The sequence below is a fragment of the Netta rufina genome (genome assembly GCF_964035555.1).
Source record: "Netta rufina genome assembly, chromosome: 2".
Classification (NCBI taxonomy): Eukaryota; Metazoa; Chordata; class Aves; order Anseriformes; family Anatidae; genus Netta; species Netta rufina.
In genome coordinates this window covers 95,764,864-95,786,589 of record NC_140124.1, presented here as the reverse complement: position 1 = coordinate 95,786,589, position 21,726 = coordinate 95,764,864, and the positions used below count along the sequence as shown (strand labels likewise).

Here is a 21,726-nt window from a genome sequence, read left to right as displayed (position 1 = left end):
AAACACAGCACCAATTTTTCATCATTATATTACCTTGAAGAATCAGCTGTCACCATTAGGAAAAAACCATACTGCTGTGAAAAAACAAATACTGAAATAGATGAAGAAAAGGGTTCTACTCTTTAATGTAAATAAGGTGTGTTGGTTTGCTGAAAAGTGCTGTTAAGACTTCTGAATTCCTTCGGGAGTCTGTCCCTTTTCTCACCTGTCCAAAACATCTGTAGACAAACCGCCATTTGTAAAGCATTTAGGAGGAGCAGAATATGGGAAGACACTTTGTGTTTTTAAAGATAATTCTAAAAGCTGAATGATTATTATGATTCCCTCTCTCCCTTATTTAAAAATAGGTGCTGAGTAATGAGGTAGGCTTAATGGGCAGATGTGTGCAGACATTTTCAGCAACAGGGATTTTCACTTTCTTTTTAGGAAAGGTTTAATGAAGCCCTCTTGGCTCATTTGTGTCCTTTTGCATTTTACTTTATGGTATAAATTTATAATTTATTCTGTACTTTTTACTGAATGGTTTGTAAAGATCTGGAAAGTGCAACTACAATGTGTGTGGCTTCTCTGTTTCTTTCTGTTTTGGATGTGTTGATAGAGTCAGTAGGATTTTCGCAGTAGTTGTGAAAATCGTGACACCTTCCATTTGCATTTCTGAAAAAAAAAAAAAGTATTTATTTACATAATCACCCATCCCTGTGGATCTCTTAGCCTTACCTCCAAATCTGTGGATGCTTTAGAAAAATTGGGCTCAAAGTCCATGTCTCTTCCTCAGTTCTGCACCTATTCAAGTACAGTGAACCTTATCTCAATCGAGTCCTTTGAGACCCAGTGATGAAAGCTTTGTGTAATAGCCATTACTCCCATTGTTAAGCAAAAATATGGAAACAGCATAAAGCTGTGAGAGACTTAGGGATTTTGGTGGAGAGGGCAGGATTAGAATTCTTAATGATGTCGGGAAGAGACCTGAAAAACCAATATGGTCAGCGTTGGTAGGATTACAGGACTTTTTACAGTTGGGCACCATACTTTTAAGGAGTATGGTCTGAATCTGGACTGATTCGGAGAGAGAAATGAAAATGGTCAGAAAATTAGACTTACTTGGAAAGACTGAAAAAATTTTTTTCCCAACAAGTGCCTGACAGCAGCATGTTGTCTGCTTGCAAACATGAAAAAGATCGCTGCACAGAGGACAGGGCTTTTCTTCCTCTGTTTTGAACAGAATTAGAAATACCCGGTTTAAAATGATGCAAGACATTTCGGCATTAGATTCGACATGAGGAAAAATGCAGTGGGAATTAGGATAACGAATTCTTGCAATAGAATATCAAGAACGTTGCAGCTCTTCACAAAGACGTCCTTTCAAGACCAGATCAGATAAGCAACTGTCCGAAATAAAATAGGGACAGCTGATCATGCTTTGAAGGGCTGACTTCACAAAGTTTTTGCCAGCTTTATCCTACAATTTTTGTGAGAAGACTATTTGAAACAGATTGTTAACCTTCTTTTTTTGTTGCTGTTGTTGTTGTTGTTCTTTTTGAAAGTTAACAGACCAAAATTCCAAGTATTATAAAGAAAAATTCTGCATCTTCTTGACCAAATTCGATGAATTCAAAACCGAGGAATTTGCGTATATTATTACCTTCCTCACTGAGTAAACATGGTTTTAAAACTGGAAACAGCTGGAAAGAGGGTGATGTTCTTCTCTGCTCTCCCCAGAGATTAAGCTCTGCCCCATTAAAAAGATTATGAAAAGGAGTCAGAGTCATTTGCATTTCTGTAACATTTATCAAGTTACTCCCTGGTGAGCTCCTGAGATGCCTCCTGACAGCGGGGCTTCGGGCCCTTTCCAGGCTGATCCCATGTAGCTTCTGTTTAATTGGCAGTACGTGGAACAGGAGTCCTCTCCACATCCACAGTCTAAGAGGTACTAAAATAAAATTTCACCAAATGTGCAAATACTATCATTTGATTCCTGTCTTCTTTCTCACAAATATTTGATCAGCAGTATAATAATGAGAAATGAAACTATGGTTCTGACCAACTTCACTCAGTCCTCTGCGTATCATGGAATCATAGACTGCTTTTGGTTGGAAGGGACCTTAAAGATTATATATATATATACATAGATATGTATATGTGATCATATATTATATGAGTCTTGTAAACAAAATAATTAAATGCTGTGTCTAGACATTCCCATTTGGTCTTCTAAATTTCATTGCAAGGTTGTATAAAATGAGAATTTGGGCACGTGGTGGACTACGACAATGACAGCATTCTGCCCTTCTTAGTGCCTATGGGCAGGCGATGGGAGAGAGTAACAAGAGGAGTAAGGTAGTTCCTTAAATTAAGGTGAAAAATGTATACAGAAAATTATTGTACCGTGTTTCTAATTCAACTCAGTATCTTGCAAAATTATTTCTTGTGTCTGTTTCCCTATTTGTTTTGTTGTTAATTAGTGGTTTTACCTGGGATTAACCTTAAATAATGTAGCGTAAATTGACTGGTGATAGTATTAATTTAAGCATACAATAGAATATTCCCTCAGTAATTTGACAAATGATTTTTACAAATCAATAGCTCTTTCTTTGGTTGCCTAATAGGACTTGTGCAGTGTTACTTGAATTTGTTGTTGATTAATCTCCTTCTTCTCTAATTATATTTCTATAATTTTTTCATGCATGTTAAAAAATGTTAGTTCTGCTAGTGTATATAAGTAAATTCCATTTGCTTCCTCCTTTTCCAGGTATGCAATGTTGCTTTCCTAAGGCATTACCTGTACCTGATTTGCATTACTGGAAAGAAACCTTTCTTTTCCTAACCTATCTGTGGTGTTAATCCATTCTCTTGTTCTGATATTAGAATATTCAAACCAATTGGTAAATAGTGCAATGGATAATATAATTTGTTATATCTCCTTATAATATAATGCACTGACTATAGTTTTTATTACAGTTTTTTTTTTTTATAATTACATAAAAACGTGTCCTAAAGCAATGAGTAGTATAATTTGAACTATAAATTTCTTCTGTTCTTCTGTTTTTTTTAGAGAAAGAAAAGTTGCATGCATTTTTAGATTTTAAAAGTCTAGGCAATAAAATACCTCTGTTTTGCTGTAGACAAAAATTTATGTCACAGGAGATGCCTGCACACAGACTATTCCTGCTACTTGTGAATAGCTCATATCTTCTTAAAACCATTGTAATTAAAGAGATATTTTTGTATCTTATTATATTTGATATTCCAGTCAAACAAATATATTTGCCGTTCCTCTGAAAAAGAATATATTGAATAAAAAAAAAAAAAAAAAAAGAAATCCTTCTCCTTTGTTTATAAAGATGTCTTTACAAAATGAAGTTGATTGCTTTGGGAAAATTAGGGATTGCAAATTATTGCATCCTGAAGTGCATTAATCAACACAGTCACTTATATAAAAAAATAAATAAATTGAGAAACAATTGCTTATTTTATTGGGACATTATCTCAACTTGTTGCGACTTGTGTAAATATTTTGGGAAAGGACTAAATTGGACGCGCTCACCAAAATAACTTGAATAATTACATAGTGATTTAATTAGTTATATATTTTAATCAAAACCCCGGACAAAACAGACTGACTTTTTTACTTGGGGAAGTGGACAACATGTAGAATTGATGAGAAAATTAAAAAAAAAAAATTGGTGGGGACAACTTTAAAAATATTTCTCCCTTGTTTTGTGGTTGGCTGGTACTACTGAGAAATGAGCTCACCAGAGAACGCAAAAGGTACCGTCTTTTCCTTGATGTTTGGTTCCTTCTCTTCAGGGGCAGGTGGCTTAATTCACATTCAGGAAAGTAGGCCACTTCCAAAAGGACTCTGACCACTACATTCAGATGACTACTCCGTGCACTCTGTATATAAACTGTTGTTTTTTCTAAATGCCATTGAAGAGGGAGTTGCTGCCTGAAGTTTTTTTGTAGCGAACCGAGTGATGTTGTGTAAGAAAATATAAAAAAAGGCAACAGACTTAACATGCTGGCTGTGACATAGTGGCACCCCCAAGTCAAACGCACCGTGGAGCAGTGCCCTCCTCTACGCACCGAGCTGGTTGCTGCTGTCTTGCTCAGTATCACTGCCAGTTACAGGACCATCTTCCTCCTTACGAAGAGTAGGGGATTGGTTGTTTGTTCAAAGCAGATCACCTTGAGGTTGAGATACCTGAAGTAAGGACTTTGCAGAGAGCTGTATTTTTTATGGGGTGACTCTTCTGTAGGAGCAGTACAAAGAGCCCAGGGAATAGCACTGGGTCATAAAACAGCAGAATGTAGGAGACCCAGGATGGGTTCAAAGGGAGGTTTTGGTACTGGATGCAAGAGCTTTTACAGCACTAGGGAACGTGTCATTGACAGGTGAATCCAATGCGGTCCTACAGTGCAGACTGGGAAAGGAAATGGATGCAGAGGAGGGGTGACCAGGAGCTGAAGGATTGCTTTGAAGTCGGGACCTTTATTTGTCTTAGTTTATTAAAACATGGCACTTCTTTGTGGTCATTTAGAAGATATATTTGGTCAAGGCGATAGTTGCTTCATAGCCACAGAAGGTGTCTGGTTCTTTTACACAGTAAGCTAACTGAACGACTCTTAAAACTGTTACAGCAACTCCGAGCCAATATGAGAGAGATGGAGAAACTTTGTTTGCGAGTCCGACAGGAAGACATCCCGGTTCTGCAGAGAATGATAAATCCAGTGAGAGAGGAAGCTTCATCTGCCATTAAAGACTTCCTACAGCTCCATTCTGAATCTGCAGAAGAACTTAAAAGGCAACTAGAAGGACAGGAGGATGGCTCTTTAACCAGATCTATAACTGTAGGAGGAGGTAGGAGAATTTCATTTCTGTATCTGTATTGTTGTATCCAGTGAGCATTTTCTGACCAGATGTGACGTAAACCTAAGAGATACCAGCTGAATAATAATAGTTAATTAAGAAGTGGATTTTCTTTCCCTGCACCACACTTTTCTGATGACCTGTTGAGTTTTGATAAGTGGAGGACACTCTAATTAAGCATCCTAAGAAATAGAGTAGGTGTGGCCTCCCATGAAGAAGATCCCATAGCCTTGGATTTTGAAATTGGAGACTGTTCCTAGGAAGAGTACTTCATGTTTCACTGTAGCTTGACTTCTTTCCTGGTCCTGCAAATCACTTAATCATGTGCAAGTAATCATTTAGGCCATTTTCACTGAATCAGTGCGTTCAACATCGAAAATAAAACAATTTTTATATGATAGACATTATGATATGCCACTGCTGAAATGTGCAGAAGGATTGACCAAGTCTATATACAAAGGAGAATCTCTCTTCTTGTAGCATTTGATCTCGGTAACCAACAAGAAAGCAGAAAATATTATAAACCTGTTGAAATAAAAGATTTTGAAAACACACTATAGAAGGCAACAAGTCAGATGTTTGCTGTTTTTCCCTCCTTTCCATACAAAATGTCTTTCAGTCTTTGTTGTACCGTTCTGTCTTCAGGGGAAGCACGCACCATGCTCTGGCACTGGCTTGCGTTCTCTGCTAATAATCTGTGAGAAAGTTGATTATATAAGAATTAAATCCTTCTACATAATAGTAATTAGATTGATTGTTGCAGTAGCAACATTGTTTAAAGTTGTTTGGAAATGTCATGTCTTTAAAAGTGAAAGTATTTTCAGTCAATGTCATTGTAGAAGAACCTGCGATCCCGTTTGATTTCACAGCCCTTCTTGTTGCTGTATAAAGAACTCCAGGGACTGTTTCAAGAGTAATTAACAAGCAAGGGAGAAAAGAAAAGTGGATTTGGAAGATTGGGCTTCGTTTTGAGAACGTCAGGTGTAGTAGTATCAGAAAGTGTTATGAAAGTCAAATTATATCAACTATGCAATTCATATATTCTTACTAGACCAGTAAAAAAGATTAAATAGGCTTTTGACATATGAATTTTTGCTGTTTTCAACACCTTCACTGTCTTTTTAGATATCTGTAAACTGACTATTCAGGAGTTCATCCTTTGTGGGTTTCCAAGTCTGGCTATTTGCTGCATTCTCCTTCTCCTCCAAAAAAAAGGAAGATATCTTGGTTATTCTCTTGCAGTCCTTCAGGATCCTCTTAGTACTCTCAAGTTCTCAGAAATATGTGAACTTTCAGCGATTGTTTCTTAAATACTCAGGAATCAATTTCATCAGACCCTCAGGACTTGAAAACATCTGGATCATCTAAATATTTTTAACCTGTTCTCTTTATGTTTCAGCCTATCTTTTTTGTTTGCGTGTTTTCCTTCTTGTTAGAATTAATTGCATCAAGATTACAGCTTCCTTTTCTGTGTAAGGACTGACTTCGTCTTTCTCTGGGTCATCGTTCTTTCTTTGCCTGGCACTGCACCTACTTATACTTTGTCTTCCTCTAATTTTCACGGCATTCATGAAAACTGCCTTGCTACCATTTATGCCCATGGTAGTTGTAATTTACTTGTGTCTTAGTCTTTCTGATATTAACCTTCCACATCTATGTTATTGTTTTGCACTCATATTAATTGTCTCAAAGTCTTGACATCCGGGGCACTGAAGAGTTCTTGCTGAACTCATAATTCTTTCCTGTGTTACATGTATTCCTCTACATCAGGACCATTTGCTGCTATCTTCAGTATAGTCCATTTTGTTAGTGTCTGCCAGCTCTTCTGCACTCTTTTATCCTTTAGGAACTTCTTCCCCATAACTTCTACTAATCCATTTGCTGAATTTGTGTATACTTCTTTTGTGGGGAGCTCATTGTCTTTGGTCTTACTCTAAGGCTTAGAAGGGTGAATTCTTGCACTCAGTGATCCCCATCAGCCGTATTGGCCATCGCTTCCAGGCTCTTTGTGAGCTCGTCTGTGTTACAATCAGAATAAAATTTAAAACACCTGTTCTCTTGGTAACTTTCTGCAGTTGTCCTCAGTACATTCTGGTGTTTTATTGGAAAGGCCTTGTCCTGGCTTATTGCTTTTCTAACAGGTACATGGATGGCAAACGGGAACTACAGTTTAATTTCAAAGAACAGGACTGTGGTTGTTGTTTTTTTTTTTTTTAATCTAAAATACCTTTAAAATATGGAGGAAATTGAGCATAACCACACTTTAAAAAGAAGAAAAATTGATCGTATAGATTGGGATGAGAAGAACAGAAAAATATTACTGGGGTGACATGCTCCTACATGTCAGCTCAAGAATGCAGAAATAGCTCATCCCATTTAAAGGGAAACATACAGTCAGGCAGACAACTAAATATAATTATACAGATTTTTTTTTAAAGAAGTTTGCCTGGCTGTGAAAGCAGCTCTGTTGAATTGCTAACACAGATGCAATATATTGCCTATTTCTTTTGTGCTTAGAGGCTGCAGTCCTGAAAGCAAATCTTGGCTGCTGATCTTAATCAAAGGAGCTTTAGTATGCCCATTCTTTGCAGCATGTTGCTTCCCATCTGGTGGAGGAGTAAGGAGTTTACAAATTCAGATTGCCCATTTAGAAGGCATGTCAGCGAAATGATGGAGGTCCTTCCCCCCCCCTTCACCGTCCTCAGCTCAGATCCAATAGAAATGGAATTTAATTGCATTTTAAGCAAATATTAACAAAAGGTCAGGTTCTACTCTTAAAATTACTGAAGTCTTTTAACCAGTATATTGAATCTTGCAGAGCATTAGATTTTTATCTTGAGGATAATGAGGTGCGAAGCTGCTCTTTGAAAGCTCACAGAGGTGTTTTGTATTACTGCATTTCTGTGCAGAGGCTGTAAGTGAAACTGGTGCAGTCACTTCCACTCTCAGTTCTATTAAAATTGGTTAGACTTGATAAAACATGAAGTTGTGAATATAAATTTCTTACTCATACTTTCAGCTCAAATGTGACTTTACTTTTTTTTTTTTTTTTTTTTTTTTTTTTTTTTACCTTTCTTAATCTCTACCTTAGATCTTTGAAGTGAGAGAAGAGTTTGCTTGAGGATGTTTCTTTTCAGTAATTTTTAGCTATTAGAAGATGACAACAGTGTAATCTGACTGAAAAGTGCCTTCTGTGTCTGGATTTTTATAGGAAAAGGGGTAAAAATAATGACAAAGAAAACCAAGGCCCACATAAAACACTACATCACGTACTCTACCCTTGTTGCTCTGCTTTTCTGTGTATTTAGTAACTATAGCTGAGTATCAGCTTCAGTGTCAGAGCTGTATTGATCTGAGAGTAGTAAGATTTGGTCCTTGCTGTGTCTTGTGATACTAGGATAAAAATGCTGAGAAATGGACAAATGTAATGAAAATGCATCATTTTTATTTTATCTTAATTCCATGAATAAGCATGCTCTATTACTGTGTTTTTTTTTTTATTAAGAAAGATTAATTTATTTTCCATTGTTTGTTGTAGTAACAGTCATATAATATTGTTACAGTACCGTGGCACATTCATTGCTTCTACGGAAGACTTCAATGTAATATTTACACTTTACTAGTGTTAGAAATATCTAACCAGTCACCCCTACATTAAGCTTTAATACCTCCCAAGAAAGTAAACATCACTGTCCTATTAAAGTAGCTGTCTTCCTTCAGAAATTGTAGTCTAAATTAGCACGATCTTTGCACTGTGTTTACATCCATCCATACATTCTCCAGCCTGCCTTTCATACTCAAGCTATTCCTTAATCCTTGCTTATGAGAAGCCAAATTTGTTATTCTTAATTACCACTGAATTTCTTGTCCATAAGTATTCACTTGTCCATTACAGCTGTAATGGCTCCAAACAGGGCTCACTGGCTGGAGGAGGTATGTGTGTATCTTTTCATTGTATCTGCTTTCCCCATTTTTTTCCACAGTCTTTTACATTCAATCCAGAAGATTTAGAAAGGAAGATGCTTAGGAATATCCCCTTTACACTGCTGAGCTTTAAATGTTTGCCGTCCTTGCACTACTGTTACGCAATGGGACAGAGCACTAAATGTTTAGCAGCATATTACCGAGTTTTCACTACTTTTACTTCAAGAATTGTTTCTTCTGGCTACTTTTAGACCCAAACGACTGACAATCTAACTGGTAGCATAAAAATCAGTCATAAAACAAATAATAGTCCAGCTTTGGAAGTGAGGTGTTTTCATGTATTGTATGTAAATGAAGGTTTTGACCCAAGCTCAGTTTTCTTCTGTAAAATTTTCAAGCTCAGCTGACATAAAAACAATTGACTGGGCATAAATTCAGCAGTGTAATTTCTTCATCATTCTCAGAACCAATTGTGAAAGTGTGCTGTTAGAATTTATTTTTTTTTGGCAATAATTTCCTTTTAAGAAACTGTGTGGTGCTGTGAGACTTTTCCCTATGTGAGAGTTTTCAGGGCTGTTGCTAAGCTTGCATTAAATCAAATACCAATTTATCCATGAGAAGTGTTAAGAGTGAGAAAACTTGCTTGTGTCACCTGCAGTCTGATCGAGTGCATTTATTTGTAAACATTGTGTTTTTCATTCAGAAACTTTGTATAACGCAGAAGTGAAGGACGGGTCCCAAAGTTTAATCCAGATGTATTCTCCCCTTCCTGAAATACCTCAGAATGAAAATGCAGCTGAGTCCTGGGAAACTTTAGAAGAGGTATGCTGCAACTCCCTTATGGCTACATTGGTCTTCTTGTTTTCAGCAACTATTAGAAAATAACATTTGTTTTTTTATTTGTAGGACTTGATTCAGCTTAGCCAGTTGGTGACTGAATTTTCTGTGTTAGTCAACGTAAGTATTAATTCTGCATTCTCTATTAGATAGAAACTTGTAAAAAATAAAATAGTGAATGGGTAACACCTAGATGGGGAACAAAAGATGAGCAATACTTCTGTCCATAACCTGAACTCAGACCAAGCTATCTCTGGATAACAACAGAGTAGCAGAATGACACTAAGTGAATTTATTCAGTCCAATATTGAACAAATTGAGATTACAAAACCCTAGTGGCTGTCAGGAACTTCAGGGAGCTGCCCGTCACTGAGCGGAGGCAGAGCAGTGTCCCCAGTTAGCTGAGGTGCCTGCATGAAGCTCCTGTCTTTGCTACTTGGGACCCATGGTAAATGTGGCTCTGGTTTCAAAGCCTGCACATTTGATGCTTTCTAAAGTTGAAGGTGGTCCATGTAATTATTACAGCACTAATTACCTAGCACTAGATTGAAAGATTTTCTTTTGGTTTTCAAGTAGTAACAATAGAGGAATGTTTAAAAGCATTAGTTTAACACACATAACTGCCTATTCTGGTCAGAAAACAAATAATTCTTCCTTCCATGTATCAACGAGCTGTTGCTAGAAGTACATTCCTGGTTGTCCTGTTGGTTCAGAATCTGTCAAGGTAAAATTCTGAGGAGCCAGTACTCTTATTTCAGCACTAGTGCTGGTAATTACTCCTCAGTTCTTGTCACCAGAGCAACAGCTCCTGTTCTAGCCAGTGCCCCTTGCCATGTGCTGAACCTTAGAGGACACACTGCGGTGCCCGTTCATTCTTAACGTGTCTAATTGTAATCATGAGGACAGGCTTCAGCAGCCTTCACTGCACAGGTTGGAAGCTTTCCAGGAACTTCTATTCTCTGAACTGGGAGTACTAGGAAATGTCTGAAGATTCCCTCACCATCATACCCTTTCTTTACCTTCATAACCGTGGCTGTCAAAGGGTTTGCATCTTTGTCACCCCCAGTTAGTTCTCAATGTTTAATTCTTCCTTTGCTAAGAGGAATTTGAACAGTTCTCATCTGCTAGGAGGGTCATGTAATCTCCTTGCTGTTGGGTTCGGTGGGATGGGTGAGATCGCTTTTATCCTTTCTGCTGAACCTGTGCTACTTCACGTACAAGATTTGTTAGGCTTTTTTTTATTTAGTAGCCTGTTCCAGGAGTGGGCTTTGCACAGAACCAACATTAGCTATACTAGCAAGTGTCTGAAGTGTTTGATGGCGTGGCTTAGATGGTAGATGGAGATACCAAAGCTGGACTCAGCAGTTCCTGAACTAGAAAGAGGAAAAAGTTCCGAATGCCTTTTCCTGAAGGTGAACATTAGCTGCCTCATTATTTTGTAGCATAAAATAGCCTGAGTGCTGCTGAGATTAAAATAAGAACAAAGAAGCCCACAAACCCCTCTGTCTTCTGAGGGAAACTGCAGGGGAATCTGGCTGCGTTTTGAGAAAGGATTGGATGTAGTATTTTTTTTAAGTGAAAGAACAGTGGCACACAGAGCAGCAGCAAGTATATTTTCAGTGGCCACTATCATGTCTGTAAAGTTAAGTTGCTGTTTCATAATGTCATACCTAAATATTTCTATTTAGATTTCTTGGTATTGTATGCCGCCTTGTATGCTGGAATTGGTACTGATCTTATAAATGCTATCTCTATAATTTTTTTTGAACATGAAGCTCAGCAGGAAACGAAAACACCAGCTTGGCTTGTTTTGCCCTTTGGAATGCAAGTTCATCTATTCACGGGAAAGATTTAGAAATCCTATGTTATGGGTTGTTTTCTCTACCAGTAGCAACACGTTGTGTAATATTCGCACCGTATTATTACTTGACAGTTAGGCTTTCTTTAAAGCAAGTTTGTATTTTCAGCACAGTTTATCAGCTGCTATTAATGAACCACCATTAGGGCTGCATGGCTACAGTGTGTGGCAGATGAAAGCGGCTGTGGGGCCCTGATTACAGGCATTAAAATGGTGTGTATTGGCTCACTGCTGCTTCCCAGCAGGCCGCCTCACTCATAATTCCTTTGCATCTAGGCTCAGCAGGAGAAGATTGACAGGATTGAAGACCATGTCAACAGCGCTGCTGCGAATACTGAAGAGGGGACCAAAAACTTGAGGAAGGTAGGGATCTGCTCCTGCTGCTGAATCGATGGTACTCTGCCTCCCAGCAACCCTCTGTATTAACCCCATTGATCTGCCGTCTTTAATGCTGAGGGAGCCAGCAATTAAGGAAATAAGGAAGAAATGGCCCACAGGTAGCAGGGAAAAAAAAAATCAATCTCTCTTGTAATTTTCTATCACATCCAGGCTACTAGAAAATACCTTTTTTTTTTTTCTTTTTTTTTTCTTGTTTTCTGCAAGTCACATTATATGATATTCTGATGCTACTTCGGTGCACCTGTGAAACAAGAGCGTGCAACGATTGGCTCACAAGAATCAAATGGCTGTGGGACAACAGGCTGCTGCTGACATGCAATTCCAATTTATGTGATGTCAGGGAGAGCTCCTGACAAGCCACACGCCTGTACTTAGGCGTTACTGAGAAGTCTGAGCATTTTCTGTTTCATGTAATGATGTAGATAAGGTAATAAGTAGCACATGCCATCAGCCAGCAGCATGTCAAAAGATCTGGTTCCCAAACGCATACGAGAGCTCTCTTTTGAATCAGTTTTGGTATGTACATGTGGGATAATAGAACATTTTTTTTAATAATAATTTGTCAAGTGTAGTTATCGCTGAGCATTCAACTCATTGCCAAGAGCGATGAAAGGAAAAAGGCACGTCACAACAGGCAAGTTTCCTAACTCTTTTTTTTTTTCCTCTCTGTCTTTACAGGCTGCAAAATACAAGCTGGCAGCTCTGCCTGTGGCAGGTGCTGTCATTGGAGGCGTGGTGGGGGGTCCCATTGGGCTCCTCGCAGGCTTCAAAGTGGCAGGAATTGCAGCTGCACTTGGTGGTGGGATTTTGGGCTTCACAGGTGGAAAATTGATCCAGAGGAGAAAACAAAAACTGATTGAGCAGGTCTCTTCCAGCTGTCCGGAGCTTTCTTGCCAAAGAGCCAAAAAATCCAGCTGAAGCACAGATTCATCATGACTAGGGACAGAAGGTACAGCGGCCGTGCTGATGACGGACCTGCAGCTTCACGCTTTAAATACGAGGCTGGGTTGTGTGAACTTGTGTGAGATTTTGCCAGCAGTACTGTTAACGGGGGTGGGGGGAAACGGTAATGCCAGAACTTTGGAGCTTCCTCTTTTCAGATGCGATAAGTTGCATCAGTCTTTTAGGAATTACCTGGTCACTTCTTTTTAATTACGGAATTCTTAGGTGAGCTACATGCCCAGCTGGCGTGCTGGAGGGCAGGTGTTTGGTGCTGAGCTGCACAAAATGTCCTTCAGACAGTACAGAGGGAGAGACTTGGAAAACTGAGCGCTTTCTCATGAACACCATAATCAGTTTTTCCCATTTTCATTTTTTTTTTAAATTTGTGAGCTCCCCATTTGTTCAAAGCGTAGTTCAATCTCAGCCTCAGCAGCACCCCTTGAGGACTGCCCTCAGACAATACTCCTTCTCCATGGCTCTTCAGCTCCTTGGCACATCTCAGGAGCACTGCAGACGGAGCGAAGTGCCAAACCCCGACCATTCTGAGCCTGAAGCCTCAGCTTGCTTCAGCAGTGCTCCTGGGTGGCTGCTGCCCTCGATCCTCAGAGCCTGGCACCAGCAGCACTCTGCTGGGAGAGTTAAACGGCTTCATGGGGAGGCGGTGCTGCAGCAGGGCCCGCTCCCTCAATAGTATTTTATCCCTCAAAGGCACCAGTAGGTGCCGGGGAGAGGGTGGTGAACAGCGAGGCCCCGCGAGTTACCTGTTAAATGGTGCCCCTGGCAGCTGACCAGAGCCTGGGACTAGTTTGAAAACGGCAACCTGATACTGTGTGCTTTACTCTGGAGCCTGCGTAAGGCTTGGTACTGTTACTGCTTCCTCCAGCTTTTATAGTCAATGCCTGTTCTCCTTACCTTCCTTATTTTGCTGCTTAAGAAGCCCTTTGCTTCTCTAACTTCTGTTGTTACACACAGGAGTGCTGCCGTTTTTATTTTCGCCTGAGCTTCTTGTTCATCCTTCCAGGACGGTTCCCACACGATTGCTGCTGCCCTCAGGAGGAGCAGAAAGGCGAGCTGGGCAGCTGCTGCTTTAAGTTTTACATCGCTCAGTCCATCCTGAGTGCTGCTCACCTAAGGTTCCCGAGCAGGGAACGCTGTGCAAGGAAGCAGAGTTTGGAAAAAGCTCCCTTTTTTAAGCACTGCTTTGATAGCATCGTTGGAACGCAGCGCCTGCTAATGGCAGCTGATAGGTTTTTGTGCCTAGAGACACTGTAAGCAACTGTTAGTTACAGCACAAGTACCTTTTTCTGAACAGTTCGTCTGTGTTACTTTTAAAACATGATTGAAATCGCTACCAGTCAGAGCGTGGTGTCTATTTTAAGTAGGAACGAGGCTCAGGGAAGCAACGTGTAGGAGAACAGTTTTCACAAGTAATCATGAACATTGTCAAAACTGCACGTGTTAAAGCCACGGTGCCTACATCTGTAAAATCAGCTGGAGTGGAAAACATGACCCGAGTAATTCAGCTCATTTGCACCTGTCATGCCAAAACCCTGTCCTTTAAACGCGTCTGCTTCGGCTGTAAATACATTTAATGAGGCTGTAACAACTTCACACGAGGGCTGTGCGTTCATTCCGACAGCTAAAGGAAGAAACTAAGGGAAATAAGGAAGAAGATTTTAAATAGGAATTCTGGTTGATTCTTTGTACAGTTTTAAAAAACTAGGTCTGCTTTCCTACAATACATTGCTGAACTGTGTCCATTGAAATGCCAACAGGCTCCACCCTCTCCTCCTGAAGTGGACTTAATGCCAGGACAATCTGAAGTCAGAGCTGAGCTACTGCTACAACTGATACAGAGTCAGCTTAGCACGGGCTCATCTCATAAAAGATCGAGCACAAAAACTGTTCTTCCTCCTCGCGTCTTTAAGGAAGCAATTTAAAAACATTGTGTACACACTACACTGGGGAGGCTGTTATTTAAGCCATGATTTTTAAAGTAGATGGGTTATTTACATATGGGAAAAATAGGGGCATCTGAGTAACCAAACTAGCATTTAAATTGCTAGGGATGTCAGAAGATATGCAAAATAGACATAATTCTTTCAGACCAAATAAAAACTTTTGCCTATCAGCCTGCATAGCATTTATTTATGTCACTTTTTATTTCCTTTCAGCATCTAAAAGCTTAATCCTTCAGCATTTCTCCATTATTAAAACAATGACGTTACTAACATTTCGGAATCCTGAGTTACCAAACACACACCTCACCCATTAAAATATTTACATTGACTGAAATTAACACAAGTTCCTAAAGTGTCTCAGGCAGCTGGTAACTGGTACAGAAATCGACTCCTGGAGTTGAATTAAAGGAAGACCTTGGAATGAATTTGTTTCGTGTGGGCATAACCCTAATGTTGTTGGACAACTTCCCCTGATAGCCTGGAGAAGCATTAAATGGGGGATTAGCTGAGCAGTGAATGGGTAAGATCCGTGATGCAGATCATCAGGAATTGAGGGGCTGAGTTTGGAAAGCTCACATTTTGTCCAGCACTCCCTGCATGACACGCTTGCTAAATTCATCATAATTCCTACCTAAATTCTTCTTATCAGATACTTCAAAAGCCTAAGAGATGCTGATCACCATGTTAACCCCAAGTAGACTTCGGCTGTTCAACCTTCTGCTTGCAAACAGAAAAAACACTTAAAGTCAGTGCATCCAGTTCAATGGTTATCAAGAACCCAGGAGGCTGGTCCAACTCCAACAAACACACAGGGAAAGGACTGCCATAACACTGATGCATCTCGCTGGCTACCTGGCACAGAGATGCCCAAGCTCTAGGAACGAGGCCTTACTCAGAAAAACAAACACGGATTAAGAAAGGGGGCTGGAGGTGGCACATTTTAACTACCCAGGGGAAAGCACCAGCCCTTGGACCGCTGGTTGCATGAAGCAGCACCTCTAGGAAGAAGTTCAGCCACCTTCAGCACTCATAAATAAGAGTAAGTAAGGAAACAGCGGAGTAAGTCAAGCACTTTAAGGCACCCTGCAGGAACAGACTGTGATTCCAGCTGCCTTCACACCTTGGTTCCATAAGCAGTGCCTGCAGCAGGTAACAAGTGGCAGCCTTAAAACCCTGCCCCTGCTGCCACCTTTGGAGTCCAAGGGGAAGGTGGCATGGGTATGCCACAACTGCTCCATTTGGAGTGAAACAAACAAACCGAAAGCTTTTAAACAGCCTTGCAAGATGCTTTTAGCCACCAGCTCTGCATCTGCTCAGCTGTAGCTCTGTGCTGGCCAGAGCTAGCCCCTGCCTCATCAGAATCGCTCCGAGAAAGCTCGCCTGTGCCTGAGGCTGCACTGAGCAGGCTCTGTCGGGATCAGCTTTTGGCACAGCTGCGCAGGGCCACGGGGCTCTTCTCAAATAGCCGAGCAAGAATCCAGAATACAGTCAGAACTGTTTAAGTGCTCGAACATTTAGACCCAGGAAAGCACCACACAAGATTCTGTAAAACTTTAATTTATTCCCTTCCCAAGTATCCAGAATAGAAGACCCTCTTAAGTCGGAGAAAAATGTGACAAAGAAAGAGATTACCAGGAGAGCTGTTGACATGAAGAAGAAGAGAAAAGCACGTACTACCAAGATTACACAGAAAACAACCCAAAAGTCCTATTTAATGGGATAGTGCAAGTTAACAGCATGTCTCTGGCAAGGATACCTTCATTTGGATTATAAAAGTTTTACAGAACAGAGTTAGATCAAGAGTCTGGATGGGTCTCTGGTATTTTACTCTAGCATTAGGAACGTACTGTTTGAAAGATGCTGTACAGAATGACCCACCAAACAAATGTATTTACAAGCCTGGGGAGAAAAAAATTATTTTTCAGTTTATTCAAAATAAAAATACACATAGAATTATGAAAATATAGGTTTACTATTTCCACCACACAGAAGTCAATGCTGCTGTCTGAAAGGCTTGCAAGATCATTTCAAGTTTTTAAAGTTCATCTTTTTCCCTCAATAAGGTGTACCTATGTTCACTGGGTGCCAGCTTCTGGAATGAACTCTCTGGTGGGCTGCTTGCTAAATCCTGAATTGGCTGAAAAACAGAACAAACCGTAAAAATCACTCGTTAGGCATTTTTATCATCAACTGCTTCCATTAAATGAACTTTTAACAGTTAGAGGAGTGCACAAATAGCCAGCATTCTCACAAATTGAGCTTTGCTTTAATTATTTTTCTTTTGGAGACATGCCAAAAGTCCCAAGTAGGTAAATACATATCCAGACATCAATTAAGTACCATCGGTTAAGGATATTGCATTTCAGGACATTTCCTTTGTTAGCAGATCTCAAAGGTAATGTCATCATAAGTTTCTGTACAAGTGACTTAGAAGTCTTTCAAACGCACCCTACTATTCGATTTATTCGAGTATCTGCTACTTGCTTTGAAGGTATTTTGGTCTGTGTGTTTGTTTTTGGGATACCAGGGCAGAAGTACAATCGCTGCCAAAATATTCTAAAAAGTAATTTCCTGTGAAAACCAAAAAAAACCCAAAACACCCACATGCAACTCAGGGGACGTGTATGACTTAGGAGAGCAAGCTCCAGCTTCATTTCCAGCAGTGTTTCCACTGCCCAGGCACTCACCTCTTCCACAAGCTGGCAGGATGCCAGATAAAGATGGGAACGCAAACAAACCTAGGGCACTAGATCGTGTCCCCGTCCTCCCTTGCAAAACGCACACGAGAGCCCGTGTGCAGCTCTCGGCATCCAGCCTCTGCCCAGATGTGCGCCAGGATCCAGGAAACCCGCAGGCTTCCTCCCTCCCTGGCCAAACTTGCTCCATGTGCTGGCCTCCAAGCGTGCCTAGCCCCAAGCCGACTGACCAGCCTGTGCCTCGGTCTCCTGCTCTGCTTGATGCTATTTCCTCCAGCTCCTCCCACTGACCTGAATTCAAGTTGCTCACTGAATCCCAGAGCTCTGGAACAATTCCTGACTCTGCAGGCTTTCCAAAGAATGGTTTGGTTGGAAGGGACCTTAAAGCCCACCCAGTTCCAGCCCCCTGCCATGGGGGGAGAAGTCCCTTCTTTTCAGCCTACTGGATAAGAGCAAGCACCGAGGTGCTCCTGAGTTCTGTCTGAAGAAGGATCTGGAAGTTGTGTTCCTGAAGAGATCCCAGGAGTGCCTGCCATGCATGTACATATAATCATCTTTAAGCAGATTTAAGTAAGGAATCTGCGTGACAAATGCAGTCTGTGACTACTATTAATGCCACTTTTTATGTGTGCTAATAAAAGTAAGAAGCCCCATTACCACTTACCACTCCCCTTAGTTGATGCTCTAATAACCTGCCTCCTGCTTGGATTGGTGACTACAAGTCAATAAATACAACAACTGGTGCTTCCCCTCACAAGCACCCTCTCAGTATGTTGTGTGGGCTACGATGCATTTATGGCTTCATATCTATAAACATAAATATCAGTTTTGCCTACTGAAAACCAAATGAGAACATAAGAGCAGTTTTATATGCTCAAAAAAGTTGTCTAGCCCAGGATCTTTCAGTGGAGAGAACAGATATCCTTGCGCTCCCCCTTTATACAAGGCAAATAGGTGGTGTATTTCCCTCTGATGCTCTCCCTCCCTTTATCCAGGAGAAGCTTTTAAGGAAAGAGGAGAGCAGAAACGGCAACATCATGTTTCCGTAGCAGATTTCTCTTTCAGAAATAAAGTACAGCTATGACAAGGGGAAAAAAAAAAAAAAAAGCAGTCTTCATTGAATGGCCAAACTATCTGTGGTAACCTTACCTGACCAGGTGCTACATCAGTTGGATCAGGGCCGTGGTGAAACTCTCTATGCAATTTTCCAGAATGCAAGTCTAGTACAAATTGCTTCAGTTTACCTGGAACTCTGCAACAAATTAAACAAACACCCACGTGGTTATGAGGAGGTAAGTCCAACCACAAAGTGTACTGTTTCGAGTGGCCAACTTCTGTCCACCTGGCACACTGCGTTCACTTTCCAGCGATTCACGCCGGCCGGAAAGCAAACGGTTTGTTAAGGTATCCCACCAGCTTCTTTTTCTTCCCCCCGTCTCTCGAGAGCCCAGCGAGTATTTCATCTTTTCAATAGCTCCCACCGCGCCGTAGCAGCCAATAACTTCATTGTGCACTCACTTCAGCTCCCCACCAGCCGTAATGTAAGGGAGAACAGCGGGCTCCAAGTGCACAGTTCCCAGATACAAATGACAGCCGGGCAGCAGTATTGACAAAACAGCTCTGAAAGGCTCTCCGCTGCCCGAGTCACTGCGCGTACACTAGAGATAAGCACTAAGAGGATATCAATTCAAATCTAATCTGAAATCATCTGCTGTCACCCACAGCAAACGTGCTAAAACTACAGCATCCAGTTTTATTTGCGAGATGTCAAATAGACTGAAAAGCTGAGGAGGAGGAGTTGATCTGATAAGCATCAAAGATGGGATTAAAAAAAAAAATCAGCATGAGCAGCACACGTGCAATCAGAAGACAGCTGATGGAGCTAAAAGATGGAGATGGGTGTTGTAGGGAGCCCTTCGTTAGGCCAATTAGGAAAGTGGGACAAAGCGGGGTGAGGCTGGCTACCAGCTGTATTCCGGATCATCACTCAACCCTACAGACAAAAAGTAGCATCAGGTCCTACAAACAGTAGGACCGCTGCTCCCTGGGCTCCTAGGAGCCTACGGGTCAGCCACGCTGCTGAAGACATCACTCTCCAACCTCTTCCCCTCCCCAAACGCAGCAAGGGCGTTTGGTGCCTGCAGCCCCATGTAGATCCCCAGTTCTCTCTGAAGAACTCCAGCTGATTTGTTGAACTGTCCCTGTTGTCACCTCCAACCAAAGAAAGAGAAGAGGCCAAAGGAAGAGAAGAAAATGCTGGGTGAAGGTCTGATGTGACACTGAGGTGGCTACTCTCCAAATCACAACTCCCTAAAGAGTGCAGCAGCAATACCAGTTGAGGAAATCAAAGTTTGGGTATCCAAACCCTACAGGTCTGTGGCAGCAGTGCCATTACGAGAAAAAAAAAAAAAAAAAAAAAAAGACCAGAAAAATGTACTGAAATGGCAGAAATCCTCACAGGTAAAGCAAAGTCCTAGCATTAATATTTTACATGATCTCCAAGCACCATTTGTTACGTACTTCTAAGCACCAGCTCAATCTCCCAGAGCAAGGCTGAATAATTATTTATCGCCAAGCGACTGTCTCCAACCCTGACATCTCTCTCATCTTCATTTGTATGTAACAACTGGTACACAAACAGGCAAGTAGCTGTCAGGATTCTGGTAGTGCTTCACAGAAACAGAACGTGTAAAACACGTCACATGGAAGCCTAAACTAAACATCTCTATTACCCCTCTGCAAGAGACAATGATTTATTTTAGGACTGCTTTCAAAGTGACAATGAAAAGAGTGCTTTCAAAATGCAAATCACGCTTTCTTTTTTTTTTCTTTTTAAAGCACTAACATGTGAACATGATCTTCTTCCGAAAAAATAGGAACAGGAGGAGCAAAATAATCACTATCAACTTCAACATGCATAGCTTTCGATAGTTGGAAAGCACTATTACAGCTGCTGTTACAAAATAAATCAACAGACTGCACTTCTAGCCTGTGGAGAATTATGGGGAAAAGCTGGGGTTGAACTCTCCTTCCAGATATAATAGTCAATATTCCATATTGACCTGAAGACAAAACCAGAACACTTGAAGATTTCTTCAGGGCCCTGAAGATGTGCACACATCTTCACTCCTCAGCAGAACTGGGGAGGCTAAACATCTGCTTCCTACGACTGCTTTCAAGGCAGTACAATATGAAGAGACAGGCTGATGTAAAGAGGAATTGTCAAAGTGGTATTTCAATTAAGCCCAACACTTCTCCCTCATATTTTATTGAGATAATGCCACTGATCAGCTGTTTTACACACTCTACTTTGAAAACTTCAGAAACCCAGGCAATAAGGATTTCTCTGCCACCATTCCAGGCAACACAGGAAGGTTGGGATCGCACAGCAGGAAAAACCAAGCCAACAGGCTTCTTACACGGGGCATTTTACAATAATCATTGCATAACAGCAGTTACACATCGTGTGTTATTCGAAAGCTTTTAAAGTTAATTGCTACATCTAGAAAATGGTAGTAAAACCACCGTGTCAGGTTCCAAACACTTAAGTATTAAGGAAAATAGCAAAACTTTGAAAGAGCAGCACCCATCTAAAAACTTAATGCAAGATAAGTTATCTACCATAAAAGCAACAAACTCCATTTAAACAAATACATCACACCCAGTCATATCAGCTTAAACTCTTAAACTGACTTGCACACAGGCAGCTTTACCTATCCCAGATTTATTCATCTTCCTATTATAACCCTATTTAAAACATAGGCATGTGTTTGCCTTTGTTTGTCTCAACAGAAAAAATAACGTGAGCAGCAAAGAATACTTACGAGAGGTCACTGAAGTCTGGGAAAACATACATGTGCCTAAAGCTGTCAATAGCAATAACCGGACAGTCTGCTGGAGTCTTCTGAATGTGGAGGAGGGGGTGCCTGAATTTATCACAGTCAGCGTGGAGGAAGTTTATTGTACCTTGAAACAGTGAGCAAAGAAAAATCCATGTTAGAATTTATTTTAATTATCCTGAATCCTACTCTAAGTGTTTTCACAAATAGTACAAAGGTGGAGATACTAAATAGAAACAACATGCAAAACCTGAAAACAGATTTAAATAACTAGACATAATAAAAGAACAAATTTTCTGAAAGTGCTTTTGGCAACAACACAAGCTGAAGTTTTAATGCCCTCTCAAACTCAACTCTACGTTGAGTTCATCTGAAAAAAAATAATATTGTAGCAGTAAGGAGT

The 21,726-nt window shown here is 40.6% G+C and overlaps 2 protein-coding genes across 5 annotated transcripts in view; one reads left to right on the top strand and one right to left on the bottom strand.

The window, feature by feature from the left end:
• STX17 (syntaxin 17) overlaps positions 1-14,947 on the top strand; it is a 30,539-nt gene extending 15,592 nt beyond the window's left edge. For 3 of the 4 annotated variants that reach the window (XM_084281870.1, XM_084281869.1, XM_084281871.1), the window contains exons 4-8: positions 4,639-4,858; positions 9,495-9,613; positions 9,698-9,748; positions 11,763-11,849; positions 12,564-14,947. In XM_084281870.1, coding sequence (XP_084137996.1) covers positions 4,639-4,858; positions 9,495-9,613; positions 9,698-9,748; positions 11,763-11,849; positions 12,564-12,803 — 717 coding nt within the window. In that variant the 3' untranslated portion in view covers positions 12,804-14,947. The remainder of the gene's footprint in view (positions 1-4,638; positions 4,859-9,494; positions 9,614-9,697; positions 9,749-11,762; positions 11,850-12,563) is intronic. The other variant, XM_084281872.1, reaches the window with a different exon arrangement.
• A 1,741-nt stretch (positions 14,948-16,688) lies between these two features.
• Positions 16,689-21,726, bottom strand: part of ERP44 (endoplasmic reticulum protein 44) — a 45,187-nt gene continuing 40,149 nt past the window's right edge. Inside the window, exons 10-12 of the mRNA XM_084307014.1 lie at positions 21,309-21,450; positions 18,634-18,736; positions 16,689-16,925 (exon numbers count right to left, since the gene is read on the bottom strand). Of these exons, the coding sequence (XP_084163140.1) occupies positions 16,824-16,925; positions 18,634-18,736; positions 21,309-21,450 (347 nt within the window). The 3' untranslated portion in view covers positions 16,689-16,823. The remainder of the gene's footprint in view (positions 16,926-18,633; positions 18,737-21,308; positions 21,451-21,726) is intronic.